The sequence below is a fragment of the Polypterus senegalus genome, chromosome 16 (assembly GCF_016835505.1).
Source record: "Polypterus senegalus isolate Bchr_013 chromosome 16, ASM1683550v1, whole genome shotgun sequence".
NCBI classification, from domain to species: domain Eukaryota; kingdom Metazoa; phylum Chordata; class Cladistia; order Polypteriformes; family Polypteridae; genus Polypterus; species Polypterus senegalus.
The window spans coordinates 102136232-102155599 of NC_053169.1; the positions used below are offsets into that span (position 1 = coordinate 102136232).

Here is a 19368-nt window from a genome sequence, read left to right on the forward strand (position 1 = left end):
ATTTATGAATACCTAATTAACATAATACAGTAACCACATATATTTATAAAATGCTGCTGTGTCCGACTGTCAGGCTCTTACTAGCAAACCACAGGACCTTGAACCTTCATGTTGATCTTGGCCTCAGATTGAAAGCTCATGTCGTGATCCATGCTGTTGAAGTGAAAATTGTGGCCAGCGGCAACCGCTGTGAAGTTATTAGGATTCACGTCTTTCCAATGGCAAACTGCACAGGGAAACTCATCATGACAGAAAGAAAAAGGAGGACAGCGACGACATCCGAGAGTGAAGCAAATATCAGAAGCCGATTATAGGATAGGAAGAGAAAGAATGAGAGCCCCGGTGCACCCCAAGCATCCGGTCCATGCGGCACGGCAGCCTGCTGAGAATGGAGCTTTGTTCTCGGCAGGACCGGAGGTCCCCTTTTTCTAGTAAGGGATAATAAGTCAGCAATAATACTTAGAAACAATAAAATAGAAAGCAATCACAAACAAAGTTTACTAAAATATATTTCCAACACAACAAAAATATTACATAAAAAATAAAATCTGAGCCAAGGATCAAACCCCATAACCAAAGGTCAGCATCCCACACTTCCTGGTCGTCCGCAGTTTCAGATTCATTTCTCTTATGGTTCATTCATTGTGATTTAGCACCTTTTACTCGACTTGTTGTCATATTGGGCTTAATTCTGTTTGCTCTAACTTGACCCCGCTTGTATTCTGGCCCTGGTTTTTGGTAAACGTCCATCTCCATGACCATTTAAATATAGTTTGTAAAAAACGTGGTATAAAGTAAATAAATAAAACCCAACAAGATGAAGGCCACTGGTGGCTCCTGTCCTTCGGGCCTGCTTAAAACCGTTGAGGCGACCTTTGAGACTTCTGCTTGTGACTCTTGGTGCTCAGTGTTGGCAGAGCGAGGCTGAAACGCACAAAACAAGCTGCCAGTGGGCTTTTGTTAGAAACGATCCTTTAAAAAGAAGTGTGGCTTGGTCTCCATGGCAACTGAGTGCCCGCCATTTCCATCCAGCCATTCACAGGAGATGCTGACACGGCTCTCAGAAGGCAGGCCTGTAACTGAAACGTTTGAACTCCTCTGTTCTTTGCGTTTCTGTGCGGCGGTGGGCAGGTAGCGGTCGAGGGAGTCAGCTGACAGGGTCCGATATGACATAATGGCCGCCTGTTTAAAAACAAAACAAACAAAAGAATTAACCTATGGCATATTTTAAAGCTAGCATAGCGAGACGTTACGGTCAGGTGCCATCAAAAGTGAGGACACTCAGACGTGTCTGTCAACAGGAGACGCCAGTTATGGTAGCCCACAGAAGCTGTGCCAACAAGTCACCAGGTGTCTGATGAGCTCTTACAGAAGGTAGTGGTGGGCCTAATCCCCCCGACCTACGGCACTTTGACGTCCACTCTGAGTGGCGCTCGTGTAACACGGTCTTCATGGCCGCCGGTACTTACACGTTTGTCATGTTTGTTCTAGTGAGTGTTCAGGACTATTGTGCGCCTTTTGTGGTGTTTTGAAGAACCAAGAAACTGAATTGGCGGTCCATTTATTTATTTTTTTGCCTCCTGTTCTGTTGACGTTCTACCTCAAACTCACATTGTTTTTGTTGGCAGGCGCCATCATTCAAAGAACGTGGTGTTGATCGTCTCCATGGAAACAGATAACCTGAATTCCCCAGGATGCACTCGTCGGTAATGTTGGTATAAAGGGCATTCCCTTCAACTCTGGGGTTGCACTGGTATTCGGATAGCCAACCTCTTCTTAGTGATGAAGTCAACTTCCTTTCTGCTTACTTATCCTTTCACTCATTTTTTTGACCCTACATTTTTAGAAGTTTGTCGTCCCCCACCCCCCCATCTATTTTGCTGCCACTCTGCTATGCTTCTGGCCGTTGCCATTTTGAGGGTTGTCCATTGTCACAGAAATCCTTCCCATACTACTCCAAGATGGCATGACAGAGATGTCAACCGCATTAAACGCGCCTGGCGCAATCGAACCTCATCCGAGATTGGATTTCTTTATTGTCGAATTGTTAGGATAGCCTGCCGCTCTGACCTTTTGCTTCATTTTCTGACCTCATCTTTTCTCCTGGTCCTTCCTCATAAATTTTTTTTTTTTTTGCAATTTTTTTCTGACTTTTCTTAAAGTACCGCTTGGTGGCTTCTGGGAGGCACAAAATACAGAGATAAAAAATGGCGACAAGACACGCTTGAAAAGTATTTATGTGGCTTCATAAACAAATTATTAATACACAACAAACACGTGTTTGTGTTGCTCGTTTTGACCTACAGGAATACTGACAAGAAGCGTTTAAGCAGGCATGCCCATCATCATTCCCACCAAAGTGACTCCTTTAGAAACAGATGCACACAAATGAGCAGAAAGCATCAACCGGTGCAGACAAACAACAAGATAAATGACAGCTGCTACAACAAGTTCATCGAAATTCGGCATCAAAGTGACCAGGCATTCCAACATGCGGACACTGGAGCTGCAGATGCCTTTGTCTTTGAAAAACCAAATCACAGTCTAGCATACCAAACCTGCTTCTAGCGTCATCAGCAGGATAGCACCCATCCATCCATTCATGCAGTGGGTTTTTCGTTCATGGTATAAAGGGTCGAATATTTGCATTTATTTGCTTAACAGATGCCTTTATCCAAAGGGACTTGCAGAGGAGGTCAACATAATCGAGTAAAACTCAGTCTGGGGGACTGTTTGGGAGCAGTTGTGACAAGACGAGGTGACAAAGTCGATCTCTATTATGATGTCCAACTTTTAATGATTTTTTTTGTGTGGATTCCTGTACAATTCCTATTCGTCTGTATAAGGATATGCTTTTGAGACGCAAGGAATTCTATTGTGGGATTCTGTTCTGTCCAGAACCTGTTTTGTAGAAAGTTCATTTTTTTAATCTAATTTTGTCACAACACCATTTTGGTTTCCCATTTAGGAAAGTGCTATGTTAAGTTTGTGTTTCTGCCATCTCCATGGAGATCTTGCCCAGAGTTCCCCTGGGTGCGCTCATTTGTGACGTCAGTCTGGCGGTAAAACAAAGGTCACCCAGATGTTTCTAGGACGTCCAAGCTCATTTTGCTGCACTGAAAGTTCATTATGTAGTCTGTCTGGTTTTTTGAATCCCCCACCTTTGTTTACGACTCCGACTTCTCCAATCACGTTTTTCCTTTGACGGAAGGTCCCCTTGAGTGCTGGTTTTGACCTTTAGCTGATCATTAAGGTACGATTGTTCTGATTCATTTCATCTCCTATCTACTGTCTCTTGTGAGTCGGTATAATCGCCACAAGCGAAGAACTCAGAACAAAACACACGTGTAATAAAATGTTTGACGACTTGAGCCAGACCTGTGACGTGATCACATGGACCTTGGGGTTCTGAGCCTGACTGCTAATTCCAGGTCACCATTTCTTTCGCAGGATCCCATGCTAATCAACATGCATCACGTCTCTACCGTCCAGTGCTATGATTTGACCTCGTGACTCCCTTCTTCCTTACGTAAAACAAATCTCGTAGCATTATCATCCTACCGCTGCAAACAGGATATTACCATCCAGTATTCCCCAAAATCCTTTCTCTACCTCCGTGACAATAAGGAGGATATGGAGAAATGTGCATGTGAGCAACGTGAGAACGATCCTCGCGAGCGAGCTGCTTGTGCGTTCGGGAAATGTAATTAGAGTCGATGTCTAAGACTCGGTGGGGCGGTTGCCAAACCGTTTGAGAAGGTAACTGTCCTGAGTTACCGGTGGTAAGTGTGGGGAGTTTTGTCTCCAGGGGGTCCTCTCCACCTGATGTGTTTTATCCATGTTTTAATAATTGTCTTGTTTTGTTTTTTAGCAGGCACATATCCTTTTCTTATGTGAGCGTAGCTTTGTGCAGCTGCACCACAGTGGGGAGTAGAGTGTCACTGACGCGAACACATCCTATAATTACGGAGCACTGAACTTGAATGTTAAGCTGTTAGCTTTACAGATTAAACACCACTTTGCAGTTTTAGCAGACATTTGTGTCGGCATCCAAAAAGGATTCATTTCTTGTTTTAGCACACAAGCAAAGATGCAGCCTGAAGTCAGGGACGCCAGCCCTCAACTTGAACTTTCTCTGAATGTATCTTTTATGAATTGTTTTAATTTGATGTTTGTTTCCACCTCAATTTAGCTTTTAGAGTTGTTTGACAGCGAAGATCCACGTGAGCGAGACTGCCTAAAGACTGTACTTCATCGGATTTATGGGAAGTTCCTGGGGTTACGAGCTTTCATCAGGAAACAGATCAACAACATATTCTTACGGTAGGTTAGCCTTTTAGAAACCCAATCTGCTCGGCCCCAAACTCTACAAGCAGGCCTTCTGCCTGCACACCTAAGTGGAGCCAAGCTGGTAATCCTTTATAGGGAGAGGGAAGCCCCCGGCTCACAATTACAGAACAATGATTATTCGTATTTAAAAGTTTTATTAACCTTGATTTATTTATTTATTGAGGAAAACGATCGAATATTACATATTTGTGAGTGGCAAAAGTATGTAAACCTTTGCTTTCAGTATCTGGTGTGACCCCCCCTAAACGTTTCCGGTAACATTTGCTCATTCCTGCACACCGGCTTGGGGAATTTTAGCCCATTCCTCCATACAGAACAGCTTCAACTCTGGGATGTTGGTGGGTTTCCTCACATGAACTGCTCGCTTCAGGTCCTTCCACAACATTTCGATTGGATTAAGGTCAGGACTTTGACTTGGCCATTCCAGGACATTAACTTTATTCTTCTTGAACCATTCTTTGGTAGAACGACTTGTGTGCTTAGGGTCGTTGTCTTGCTGCATGACCCACCTTCTCTTGAGATTCAGTTCATGGACAGATGTCCTAAGATTTTCCATTAGAATTCTCTGATATAATTCAGAATTCATTGTTCCATCAATGAAGGCAAGCCGTCCTGGCTCAGATGCAGCAAAACAGGCTCAAACCATGATACTACCAACACCATGTTTCACAGATGGGATAAGGTTCTTATGCTGGATTGCAGTGTTTTCCTTTCTCCAAACATAACACCTTTCATTTAAACCAAAATGTCCTATTTTGGTCTCATCCGTCCACAAAACATTCATCCAATAGCCTTCTGGTTTGTCCATGTGATCTTTAGCAAACTGCAGACGAGCAGCAATGTTTTTTTAGAGAGCAGTGGCTTTCTCCTTACAACCCTGCCATGCACACCATTGTTGTTCAGTGCTCTCCTGATGGTGGACTCATGAACATGAACATTATCCAATGTGAGAGAGGCCTTCAGTTGCTTAGAAGTTCCCCTGGGGTCCTTCGTGACCTCGCCGACTATTACACGCCTTACTCTTGGAGTGATCTTTGTTGGTCGACCACTCTTAGGGAGGGTAACAATGGTCTTGAATTTCCTCCATTTGTACACAATCTGTCTGACTGTGGATTGGTGGAGTCCAAACTCTTTAGTGATGGTTTTCTAACCTTTTCCAGCCTGATGAGCATCAACAACTCTTTTTGTGAGGTCCTCCGAAATCTCCTTTGTCCGTGCCATGATACACTTCCACAAACATGTTGTGAAGAGCAGACTTTGACAGATCCCTGTTTTTTTAAATAACACAGGGTGCCCACTCACAGCTGATTGGCATCCCATTGATTGAAAACACCAGACTCGAATTTCACCTTCAAACTGACTGATAATCCTAGAGGTTCCCATACTTTTGCCACTCACAAATATGTAATATTCGATCATTTTCCTCAATAAATAAATGACCAAATATAATATTTTTGTCTCATTTGTTTAACAGGTTATTCTTTATCTACTTTTAGGACTTGAGTGAAAATCTGATGATGTTTTAGGTCATATTTATGCAGAAATATAGAAAATTCTAAGGGGTTCATAAACATTCAAGCACAACTGTACCCGGCATTTTTGACCACAAAGACTTTTGAAAAATGCCCCCTAAAGCCATAAACTTTTGAAAATGCCACCTCACTGTTGCAGTTGGGATTGATAAACTTGGCGAGTTTTGAAAACATTGACTCTGCTTTTGCTTTTTATGTAGCCCTTCCCTGATTGGATGGGAGCTCATTGCAACATCTCATTCTTTGATTGGTCAGAAAACCACATTGTAGTGGAGTGGTTTCTGTGTGCGTCTAAACTGCGGTTTGTACACTTCAAATGCTGCATATGTGCGGAAAAAGGCAAATCATTTATTGGTTACTACTGTTTTGTGATGAATCCCGACTAGGAGCAGCAGCATCACCATCACTTCTGGGAATTTTCTCCTGATGCACATGCAGTGAATGTCATTTTTGATCATTTTAGCATTGGGTGATCTACTTTAGTAAACGGTGTGAAAAATGCTAGTGTAGACTGAGATTGGTTCTGTTTAAAAACCCCATTTTTAAGTGATAAGGCAGTAGTGTGGATTCTCCAACATCTGAGGCCCAGAACAGAAAGTGGCTTCCCCCACACCAAACTCCAGCATAGGTTTCAGCCTGTGTAGACCTCAGAGGGTTGATGCTACGCGGAGCCTCTTTAACTGAACCACCTGACTGTCCTACCAACTCGGGCATCGGCTTTAGAAAAGGAGCAGAAGTGCGAGAGTCTGCGCTGAATGAAAAACTGCACAGCGGTTCCCATCTTAATAAAACATGACTGTGCAGCGTTACCTGCTCCTGGTAGGCATACACGACTTGACGTAACTGTGATCTGATTAAATGAATTTGTTTCTGACTGGCCATAATAACCATAAGCATAATCCCACATCTAATGCTGAATGTCTGCAGGTATCATGGCAGGAGCGTCACTTACTCAAATCCAACAAGCTTGAATGGACTTTGAAACAATATGAAGATAAATAAATGGGTTTCAAACGTAAATGGAAGTGGTCAATTCATTCTTAAATACATTCTAATAGGACGTCACTCTTTAAGCTACTGTGGCCTTTGCTCCAGAGTCGATGTCTTCAGATGGTGCCCGACCTTCCCAGGGTGCTTTGAGCCCTAATCCTGTCGGTGGTTTGGCAGTGATGGTCAAATCCCTGCCAGTTGGCTTCTGCTCTCCAGCCCAACTCCTCCCTTTTGTGCCATCACCTCTTTCTGCTGCCTCTCTTATTCTGTGAGAAGATCTTTCATTCATTCTTTCTATGATATCCCCATGTCGACCCCTCCATGGCCTACCTCGACAGGGATTAGCCACACTTGAAGCATTTATTCCTGCACTCCTGGACAGAGGCTGGGTACAGGATTAGAGCTAGGCCAGCTATGACATGACTTAACATTCCGCTGAGTGCAGAGGCCTATTCTGGCAGCACTGGGCACAAGTCAAGACCAAGCATTGATTGACAGGATGCCAGGCCATCCCACTGCAGACCACCCTTGTGCTACCCCTGCACTCACCTGTAGCCAATTTAGGCGTAACCTTAATGTTTTATATTTACAAGTATCAAATTATCTTAATCTGCACGTTTCTGGAAAGTGGGAGGAAAACCCACACAGTCACATTGGTCATGGGATTTGGGCATCAAGGCCCCCACACCACCCCTGTCATTGAACCTACTGAATCCAGTTTGGCCCCCATTGTGCGGGCCCTCACTCCTAGCAGGACCGCAGCAGTTGAAAGTGAGCCGGTGGGAGCAGCACGCGAACGTCACAGAGCTAAAGGAGCCGATGGCGCGACTTGAAAGTAGGTCAGCCGAGTATGAATCAGTGCGGAGCTTAATTACAGATAGTGTTGTGTAAGTGGGGAGGGGGGTTGGGGGTGGGCTGGGGCGTAATCTGCTGGAATGGAGACGACGATGTGAACGAAAGGTCAGGGCAGATATGGCGGTGCTGCTTAGTTAAGCACCGGTAGGATTAGAATGGCATCCTTCACTTTACAAGGCTGCTCAATGAACCTCTCAGATGTGCTTTTGTTTCCTCTCGGTATTTGTGTCAGGGGTGGGAGTCACTTTTACATATAATTTTTTTTTTTTTTTTGGCAGATATATATACGAGACGGAACATTTCAATGGAGTTGCAGAGCTGCTGGAGATCTTAGGCAGGTATGATGGCCGTGCGGAATCCTGGAAAGGAATCCATGTGTTTGAGAAGTTCAGATCTTAAGAGTTACCGATGAGAACTGCGATTCTGTAACACTTAGCAGCCACTGACATGAATGGCCAGTTGGTATCGTTTTACCAAGACTCTTTCCTGGGCTCTGCTCCTCTTTTTTATTATCTTTCTATTTTAACGCCCATTAATCATTCATTCAACAACTCCTCATGACAAAGTGACATGCGACCAGAAAGGTTTGTAAATTTATTAAAAAATCAAAAATTGAAATCTTCCATCCCTAGAAATATTCAGACCCTTTGCTGTCACATTCCAGATTGTGCTCAGGGGCCTCCTGTGTGCTTTGATTCTCCTTGAGATGCTTCTAGAACTTGATTGGGTTCCAGCTGTGGCAAAGTGGCGTAGTTTAGAAAGGGACAGGTGGACCCGTGTAGAGAGGGTCCCATAATTCACACTGCATGGCAGGACGAAAACCAAACCATGAAGTCCGAGGACATTCTGTGTAGACCTCCACGATCAAAGTGTGGTGAAGCACAGATCAGGGAAGGAGATCAAACCATTTCTAAAGCTTTGAGTGTTTGAAGGAACACATTGGACTTGAGAATTGTGAAACGGAAGACGTGGGGATCCATCAGAACTCTTCCTGAAGTTGGCTGCCTGGCCAAACCAAGTAAGTGGGCAAGAAAGACTAAAAACACCAAGGTCACTCTAACCTTGTTCTAGAAGTTCTCTGCTGAGATGAGAGCTCCTGTTGGAAGGACGACCATCTCAGCTGCACTCCATCAGTCAGGCATTTATGGTAAAGTGGAGAGACAGAAGGCACTCCAGAGTAAAGGATTCTGAGATGCGAGGAAAAGGATTCTGTGGTCCGATGAGACAAAACCTGGAAGTCTTTGGGCAGAACTCCAAGCACTCTGTCTGGTGAAGACCAAGCACTGCTCGTCTCCTGCCTAATATCATCCATACCGTGAAGGTTGGTGCTGTGGGGACAGGGAGACTGGTCAGAAATGAGTGGAGGATGAATACAGAGAAGTCCTTGGAGAGAACCTGCTTTAGAGTACACACACACACACACCACCTCAGACTGGAGTGACCCAAAGCATACCGCCAGGACAACACTACAGTGGCTTGGGGACACGTCTCTGATGTGCTTGAGTGACCCAGACTTACACCCCATAAGACTGGAGATGGCGGTTCACAGACACCTCCCATCCAGTCTAATGGAGGTTGAGAGGATCTGCTGGGAAGAATGGAATAAACTGGCAAAATCCAGGTGTGCAAAGCTTGTACGGACCAACCAAGAAAAACCGAGGCTGGAATGGCTCCCAAACATACCAAATTAGGGGTCTAAATATGTCTAGAAGTGAGAGACTTCAGTCTTTTTCATTTTTTTTTATACATTTGTATGCATTTCTAAAAACTTTTTCACTTTGTCATTATGGATTGTTGAGCGTAGATTACAAGTCCATTTCAAATGAAATCTACAACACAATAAAGTGTGCAGAAAGTGAAGGGCTCTGAATAGGCACTGAATCCACTGTGTGTTGAGCCATAAGGGCCGGGCCCACTGATGCTGCACCAGTTGCTACACATGGCCTATGAGATGGCCAAAGATGCCTTAAGCCTTTGCTGAGCCATCAGGTCCTGTTGTGCTGCTCGCTTCCCCTTTGTTTTCTGGATTTTGTACGTCTTGGTGGTCAGCTGACCTTCTCGTTTGTCTGTCTTAGGTTGGTTCATGGATATTACCCAGTCAGTTTTTTGTGTTTTTTTGTCCTGGTCAAATAAAGTACATAAATAAAATTTTATGATGTTGGGGTTGAATGCAGGAGAACTGGGGGTCCTGTAAGAGATGAACAGCAGGGCAGCTCAAGTGTCTTCTAGATCCTCCCATCTTTAAGCTAATGTTCATTTTTTGATTCATTGCAGCATCATCAACGGTTTTGCACTTCCGTTAAAAGCGGAGCACAAGCAGTTCCTCATGAAGGTGCTCATTCCCATGCACACAGCACGAGGCTTGGCTCAGTTTCACGCTCAGGTAAGCCCCTCTTAAGGCAGTTTCCCACATTTGCACAAGTCAGTCCATTTTCCGTTCCTGGTTTAAGCATTAAAAGGTCTTGGAGAGCCAATATTCATGTTATCTCTGGGGCAGACCCCGAAGATGTGGGCAGAGGGGGCTCAATAATCTCTTCATTCAGTTAATAGCAGGGGAATAAAGTGTGGTTATTGAATTTGTTGGCAGATGTTGTATTCCTACAGTCTGAATAATCAGTTTGCTGAGTGTCATCGTGCTGAGGTGACCGAGTGCACATTTCTGACATTTATTCTACAGTTGTGCGTGTGACTTGGACAAAAAAAAAATGTACATTAGGACAAATGGAACATCAAGGCAATGACAATCTCCTTCATAAACCGTTTGTTCCCGTAGACAGACTGTTCATCAGTGGCGTCACACTGAACTGGAGCGCCCAAAGCTCCCTGGCATCGCACTGCACTGCGCCGCACACTCCAAGTTTTCTTTCAAGTGTTTTTAACCAGAAACAAACTGGTGGCTTCTTTGCATCTCCCACATTTGCCAGATCTTGCTCCCTGTGGCTTCTTTTTGTACCCAAAATTAAAATTGAGGCTGAATGGAATAAGATTTCCTACCATGGAAGAAATTCAGAAAAAAACAAACGAAGTAGGCATAAGGGATGAGTACAGGAACAGGAGGAGCGCTGGGCAGGTTGCTACACCTCAGGGACTTAAAGGCAATTGCTGTCAGTTTTAGAATAAAGTTTGTTTTTTATTTTAATTCTGGGAATTTTTAGACCAACCATTTAGGGAAGGGTGGGAAGTGGATGAACTGAAGAAAACCCAGATGAGCTCCACCAATGTGGACCTGCTGTGCCCTCTGCAGTTATGAAACCTGCCTCCGGTGGGCTCCAGCACCTAATGGGGGTCACTAGTCCATCAGAGGATCCACACTCAGACTGGGCCCATCAATGTATCACATTCAGCACTGCAATGTGGAAGGAAAATCCAGACAGACAGCCCCCGGTGTGTGTCTTTCCTATTAATGTCAAGAGAAGGCAGCAGCCAAACCTCCGAATCACCTTCCATTCTTTTAAAAATTGCCATTTTCAGAAACCTTTCGTGCTGATAGCACTTTTTAACAGCCTGACACCAACATGTCCGAGATGATGATGATAATAAATGAAATGACCAAGCCGATCGTGTCATAGAATCGGTCAAGAGCCGAGTCCGGCCTGCTGGTGTGTAGTGAGCAGCCCACAGCCACCGGCAACTCTTCTATTTGGCGAGACATCAGTAAGTCGCATTTCATTTTTGGTTTTCTTCCCAGATTTGTGTTTCCCATTAAAGCTCCGTATTTTAATTCATTCTTGTTTACTGTGGCACCATGCACATGTTGCTCGGGCATTAAGTAAAGCCGGCATCTCGTGCAGACTCTCAATAATTATTCCAACTCCTCGCCAGTCCAAACAAAACAATTTTTGTTTACTGTATTCACCATTTCTGTGCTGTGTGTGTAAATGCAAACTACAAATGAACGTCTAACGCGGAGGTGACCTCTTCCCGTTTCCGCCGATACACAACTGCCTAGTGTAGGTGAACGGCCGTGTCACATGATTTAGTCGATACACATGTTGAGAAAACTGATTGATGTTCTTGTGTTTCATATGTCAGTCGAAGGCCCGAGGAGCTCATCTTCAATGTCAAAGGTGGGTCTTGTGTTTTTGGGCTCAATAGTTCCCGATAAATCAGCGTATCTGTGTTGTTCCTCTATCTTCTCATACATTCAGCTGATTATTCTGCTGGGCTCCTGGCCACCTCCTGTAAGTGTTGTGCTGAGGAGAAGAGGACGAGATGCAAAGAATATGCTCCTTAGGTCTCACTGAAAATAAAAATTAATAAATGAGCAGGTAGCACCCCGTGTATTCAAGGACATTGATTTGCGTGGCAGTGGGCTTTCAAAATGGTTTATTACTATAAATAGAGTTTAATCTTAAACCTCTAAAGATAATATGCTGACGATATTTCTTAATAAGATTACTGCAAAGAAAAAGGAAAGGCCAATGCTAATCAAACGTGAGCAGCAGTGCCCTCTGCTGACAGAAAGACAACATGCAGGGTGTAGAAGGGATGTGCACAGGCCTGGTCAGCTACCTGAGGGAGCAGACCCTCTGAGGGGGTCCACAGCTGCTTTATTTTATAGAAAAGCAGGATGCGATATTTGCAGAACGTTAGCGGTCATTATGTGTGCTATTCTTGTAATTCTCACTTACTTCGTGCATAGTAACATTGGGGTGCGTTACTAGTCTGGCTAAAGCAAGGGACGGGCTTTGAACAGATGTGATCTCTCTGCTCTTTTGTGAAACACCCTTTGCAGACTTGAGCGTCTTGTTCAAATTCTCCAATGCAGTTCTTTCACTTACTGATGTGCATTTTATTTATTTTTTTTATTTGCAGCTGGCTTACTGTGTAGTGCAATTCTTGGAAAAAGACCCAACACTTACGGAGCCGGTGAGTACTCGTCCTGCTGATCTCATTCATCGATTTTCATTCCTTCCATGAGTTCCATCTGAAATTAAAATGTCGGTAGTCTGATAGCTTTCAGATCTCTTTGGTCCCATTGCCTCATTTTTGCTTTACATGTCCCTTTATTATACTTAAAGTCTCAAGAATCACAGAATTGTCCTCAAACGCTAACCTGCCGTTAATTCTGTGACGGCGTGTAAACGTTTCAATACCATGACTCTGAGATACCACACCATTAATGGCTTATAACGTTTGTCATTCACACATGTTAGCCCCCGTCAGTTCCTGGACACCCCCAGATTTTATGCTCCCCATTGTAACCACTATTACTGACAACTTGGCCCACCCCTTCCGTAAACTCTTATTAATTGTTAAATGTCAGTAATTGTTGTTTGATCATCCTACTCCTGTGGGTTTGCTTTTACCTAAACTTTCATTAATCCTGGGATTGCTGTTTCACATTAAAAGATTGTGAAATTTGTTCTTTAATTAATTCGCATTTGTTTTATTTGTTAGTTCACCTTACAGCACCCTTACCTTTCTGGTTTGTTTTTCACCCTAAATTATCATTAATTGTTCGATTTAAATATCATTCATTATTTACCATTACTCACTTTGTACACCTACTTAAGTGGTTTCTTTTTCACCCTAAAACACCACCATGTGTTTGTTTAACTGTCATTAATTATTAATTTTTCATCACGCACATCCTTTCTCCATGCGGTTTCACTTATCCCCCAAACAGCCCTCTTCAGTCGGGATTTCAGGGCGCATGTCTGTGAAGTCACGGTCACCACATAGGGTCACTAATTTTTGACCATGGATTCACATGGGATGAGATATGTCTGGCAGAATTACAGAGGCCTTCTGTGGTTACGCAGTACTGTCGCCTCAAAACAGTTACACACATTGCAGCTCCATAACCAATCGCTGATGGTTGGGGTGAGCGATGGCACCAAATCAAGTCTGAGCAAATGGAGCATAAATGCTTAGTTTGGGATATTTAAAGAGTTGAGTGAGAAACGTTCTTCTGTCAAGGAATCGTTTAGAAGATGGACAAAATGTGGCGAATGTACTGAATGCCTGAAACGACAGTGCAGGGACTGCATTAAGAGGCGTCGTCCCCTGTATCTCGATCCATAAGGCTCAGGTGGGTTACTTATCCAAAGATGCCACAAACATGAGTCATCCGATAAGAGTTCTGCCTTTGGAGCTCCTGTGTCCACAGATTTGACTTCTTGACCTGCGTGGTTGCACAGAATGTGGACACGTTTTTTGAAAGTTTTACTGACATGTTGATTTGCACAGGAGAAGTTCAAACTGTGGTCTTCTACCAAGCTTTTATAGGAGGTAAAAGATTCCAAAATCTTTACTGAGACGGATATGCAGGAGGTCCTGCAGTAAGAGTGACTTAAGCTGATATCCCACCTCCTGGTGTAAAACTAAATCCCATCTGAGTAGGGCCTGAAATGATCGATTAATCTTATGATAGTTTAGTGTGAATTGTTTAATATTATTAACCGTGTTTAATTATCTCTCAGTAATTGTTGCTGGCTTCTTCACTTTTTACATCTTTAATCCTCTTTTGCACCCAAAACCAGCCTTAATTGTTCAATAGCATTCCTTAGCCCTTATTCCTCTTTAAGATTGGTACTCCTGTAGTTTCCTTTTCACCCTGAACTGCCATTAATCTGGTGATTGTGAGTTCATGCTAAGTATTTCGTCACCCTTTGTTCCATATTTGGTTTAAAGTATTTATTCCTGTGGTTTATTTTACATACTAAACTCTTTAGATAGATAGATACTTTATTAATCCCAAGGGGAAATTCACAGTAGTGAAAAGTGTCCAGGGAACGAGTTCACATAAAAGAAAGTGGTAGGAGTGATCAGTGAAATAGAGAAAAAGGTAGAAAGATAAAGTCATACATGGAGCTGCTGGAAAGGCTGCCACTCGTGGCGGCGCCTGAGTGTTATTGTCGTTTATTTTCATCAAACATCCTCACTCCTGTGGTTTAATTTCACCCTAAATCATGAACCCCATGGCTACCATTTCAACCTACTAAATAATAAGGCTGTCAGCCAACCCCACCACATCTGCCCCCATGCAGTCTCCCCAAACAAACACAGATCACTTTGTTCATCGGCCCCTTAAACGAGCTGTCAGACAGAGCCAGGCTATTGACTAGGGTAAGAACAAGTTTGGTCAAACTGCTGCCCTCCCCTGTCAGGAATAAAGCAGAGATACTCATCATGACACATAAAATACTAAAGTGTGTACAGACTACGTGTAAGCAGTCTTTGAGTTAAGATATGCATAATAAACTGCTTAGGACCAGTCACTTGTGATCTATATTGACTGACATTATGTTAATGTCTTTACTCTGCAGGTTATTAGAGGGCTCCTAAAATTCTGGCCAAAGACATGCAGCCAAAAAGAGGTAAGTGGTTTCAATGGCAGACCTTAACAAGTAAATATCTGACATAAATCAGAGCAAAGTTATCTTATTGTTAAGGCCAGACCCCCCACATGGCCTCCTTAACACCAGAATTACCACAGCCTACGAGAACACTCATAGATCCGGCCCACCTTAAATTCCATCACACCTCTCCATCAGCGTCTTTTGTACTGTAAATGTTCTGATAAAGACAAGCAGCCTGCTATTCCATCCCCCACTGCCACAGAATGGGCACAACGTTCTCCCAGCTCAGGCCTTGATTATCTGGGAGTGAATTGTTTTAGAGTGGAAATAATAGATCGTTATTTGGAACACAAGCATTTCATGTGTGTTCCATTTCTACAAAAATCTGTGTAAACACATCATTAAAACAGAAACGTTTTTCATATTTTAGTAATAAATGTTACAAAATGTTGGCATAAACTATAGAATGTGTGAAGCCTAAAGTCCAAAGATCAAATAAACACTTTCACAAAAGGTTCAAGGACGATACAACAGCTTCTGTGGCGTAGCGGTAAGATTTGCTGACTTGTAATCGAGAGTCCCCGGTTCGATCCTCACTGCCTCCTATATTTTCTGTTTTCAGTAGTGAGCTGCTGTTATTGTTAATATTATACAGTACACACATACATTTGATTTGCGTCTGTAACAGACCGTGTACATTTATAGGACTGTACTTGTAAAACTTACCGTGTTATTTTTTCACTTTTATTCTCTTAGTCACGATCACGATACATACTAAACGGATCTGACGCTGTTAGTTTTTATTTGAAACTGGGAATAACTGGAGATGTGAGTGGTGTTTTGAGGCAATGGAACTGGACATTCTTTGATCTGGAGGGATAAAAGCTGACACACAAACGCTGGTGAATCTGCCTTCTTCGTATCTCACTGTCACTTGATTTTATTTTATTCAGTTTTATTGAGTGTTCATACTCATGCTGAATTAGTATGCGCCTTATAGTCTATTATGTCCAAAAAAAAAAAAATGACGTAGGTATATACAGTATGATATTTGGAATAACTCATTTTATGACCTGTATAGTACATTTCAGAAAACATTGTAACACGGATGCAGCATTATTCATATTCATTCGCATAACATCTTACTCTTGTAATCAGTGACCACGTGTTTTTTTTTTCCCCGATCTTATCAGTCTCCACATTGCTCTATTTTGTTTCTTTTGTATTCCAGGACATGCAGAGGAAACAATAGTACAGAGAGGTCAGTTCAGCACTATATGCAATCATCAGATTCAAATATTAACACGCAAGGACCGTCCTTCCTACATTTACGACATGTGTACCTGTTGCAATGTACACACTTCTCTCTGTGCTGTGGTTTCTATTACACACCTAAAAGAAAGAGACAATATATGTGACATTTTGAAGAAATTATTTTATGACCTGAATAGTAAAATCAGAAAACATCATCGCACTAATGCAATATTATTTGAAAACAAACAGCACCAGATCGGGTGTGAATTTACGCTGGCACTGTTACTTAGAGTCCGATCAAGTAGGGGGGTACAACGTGATATTGATTGAGGGAATAAAACTGAAAAAAGCAAAATTTTACAAGTACAATAAATTTATACCCAATATCCCATATATTTGTCTCTTTCTTTTTTCTTCATGCTGCATTGACATCGTGCCAGAAGGCGTGAGCTTATTCAGTGCGACAGGAACATGCAGGTGGCCAGTTGCTATGTGCTATAAAACGCTTGACCTGGTGGCGATCAACGCACATGTACTGTGCAAGGCATGCACGGGGTCCACTGAGAAAAGAAGAGTGTTCATGGCTCACCTTGCACAGGAACTTCGTTGTCGCATCTTATTAGAAAAGGCAACATCGACAAGCTTCTGTTCCAAAACAGCTGCTTCCCCAGGAAAGTAAACTGAGTCAGTGTCAAGTGCCCTTTCAATGTAGTAGAAACCACTGCATAGATAGAAGTGTGTGCATTGCAACAGGTACACACGTCGTAAACGTAGGAAGAACAGACCTTGCGTGTGTGTGAACTGTTAACATTTGAATTTGATGATTGCATATAGCGCTGAACTGACCCGACTGTATTCTTTCCTCTGCATGTCCTGGAGTACAAAAGAAACTCCACCATACAGCAAGCATGGAGACTGGCAAGATTGGGTGGGGTGTTTGGTGAAACACACACACGCTCACCTATTACAAGTGCAAGATGTTATGCGAATGAATATGAATAATATAAATAATGTTGCATCTGTATTACAATGTTTTCCGAAATGTACCATACAGGTCATAAAATTAATAATTCCAAATATCATATATACCTATGTCTCTTTTTTTTTTTTGGACATCATAGACCATAAGGTGCATACTAATTCAGCGTGAGCAGGAACACTCATTAAAACGGAATTAAATAAAATCAAGTGATGGTGAGATACGAAGAAGGCAGATTCACCAGCGTTTTTGTGTCAGCTTTTATCCTTCCAGATCAGAATGTCCAGTTCCATTGCCTCAAAACACCACTCACATCTCCAGTTATTCCCAGTTTCAAATAAAAACTAACAGTGTCAGATCTCTAGGGCGGTAGTATGTATTGTGATGGTGACTGAGAGAATAAAAAGAAAAAAAAGCGGTAACTTTTACAAGTCCTATAAATGTACACGGTCTGTTACAGACACAAACCAAATGTATGTGTGTACTGTATAACATTAACAATAAGAGCAGCTCGCTACTGAAAACAGCAAGTATAGGAGGCAGTCAGGATCGAACCGGGGACTCTTGATCACAAGTCAGCAAATCTTACCACTACGATATGGAAGCTGTTGTATCGTCCTTGAACCTTTTCTGAAAGTGTTTATTTGATCTTTGGACTTCAGGCTTCACACATTCTATAGTTTATGCCAACATTTTGTAACATTTACTACTAAAATATGAAAAACGTTTCTGTTTTAACGATGTGTTTACACAGATTATTGTAGAAATGGAACACGCATAAAATGCATGCCTTCCAAATAATGATCTATTATTTCCACTCTAAAACTCCAGCACTTCACTCCCAGATAATCAAGGCATGAGCTCGGAGAACTTTGTGCCCGTTCTGCAGCTTTGGGGGGAATGGAATAGCAAGCTGCTTGCTGCTTGTCTTAATCGGCACATTTACAGGACAAAAGACGCTGACGGAGAGGTGCGATGGGATATAAGGTGGGCCGGATCTACAAGCTTTCTCATAGGCTCTGGTAATTCTAGTGTTAAGCTGAATTTGCTGCTCCTCAGGTGCACAGGGTAGACCCTCATAAGGGCCAAGGTTCTCCTATATGATTTGTCAATGCTGTCTGTTTATCAACACGTAGCACAGGGCGGTCTGTCGATTCCTTCTTTTGGGGTGAGTACCATGAAATGCCTGACTGAACCGTCACTTCTGTTCTTTGACCCCCCTAAGGCTGTTGTCATACTTTTCCCCACCACATTCTGCACATTCTTGTATGTGAGATTTGTTGGCACTTGTATTTTTTACGACTGCACCTTCCCTTTTTATTTATTATCTTGCTTGGCACGAATAAGAATTGCAGTGTGCTGTTTGTCATGAAGATAGCAAAATGAGAATTTATAAAACTGACTGCTATGATGAAATGGCACCAGCCACAGGCTTATCGATTCTCTGAGGCCTTCTTGGAAGCCAATAGAGACCTCCCCAATTTATTTGAAAAGCCGAGAACCTCCGGAAAAAAACTGCCAAGTTTGGAATGACGTAACATAGCATTGTGCAATTCTTCTGTAAAGGTGCAATAAAATCCCATCAGAGAGTAGGACGTCTTTAAGGAAGGGAGGGAGGAAGTCAGTCAAGCATGAGGCCACTTGTCCTCTCCAGTTTCTACAGTAAAGACAAAAACTCCGTTATAAAGTCACAGTTGTGTCCCCCTTGTTCTCACACTTGTCTGTGATGGTGTGGCCTGTTCAAACTGCAAGTCAGGCTTTGATGGATTTGTTACTTTGTGTGACTTTTATTTTCTTTTTCTTCCCAAAAAGGTCATGTTTTTAGGTGAAATCGAAGAAGTTCTTGATGTGATTGAGCCGACGCAGTTTAAAAAAATTCAGGAACCTCTGTTTAAGCAGATAGCCAAGTGTGTCTCCAATCCTCACTTTCAGGTGAGCCCCTTTTAAGTTGTCATGACGCGGTGGCTTTGGGATAAATAACTGGGGTGGAAAATGAATGCACAGGTCTTGGGGTCCATAATATGTCACTACACCTGTCAATAAGGATCCTGGTTTATATGATATATTGTGCCTTTAACCGGTCACCACATACTTTAGAAAGAAA

General features: G+C 42.7%; 1 protein-coding gene across 1 annotated transcript in view; it reads left to right on the forward strand.

The window, feature by feature from the left end:
- Positions 1-19368, forward strand: part of ppp2r5a (protein phosphatase 2, regulatory subunit B', alpha isoform) — a 73170-nt gene that overhangs the window by 43596 nt on the left and 10206 nt on the right. The window contains exons 5-10 of the mRNA XM_039738366.1: positions 4193-4323; positions 8006-8065; positions 10002-10110; positions 12543-12596; positions 14999-15049; positions 19077-19196. Coding sequence (XP_039594300.1) covers positions 4193-4323; positions 8006-8065; positions 10002-10110; positions 12543-12596; positions 14999-15049; positions 19077-19196 — 525 coding nt within the window. The remainder of the gene's footprint in view (positions 1-4192; positions 4324-8005; positions 8066-10001; positions 10111-12542; positions 12597-14998; positions 15050-19076; positions 19197-19368) is intronic.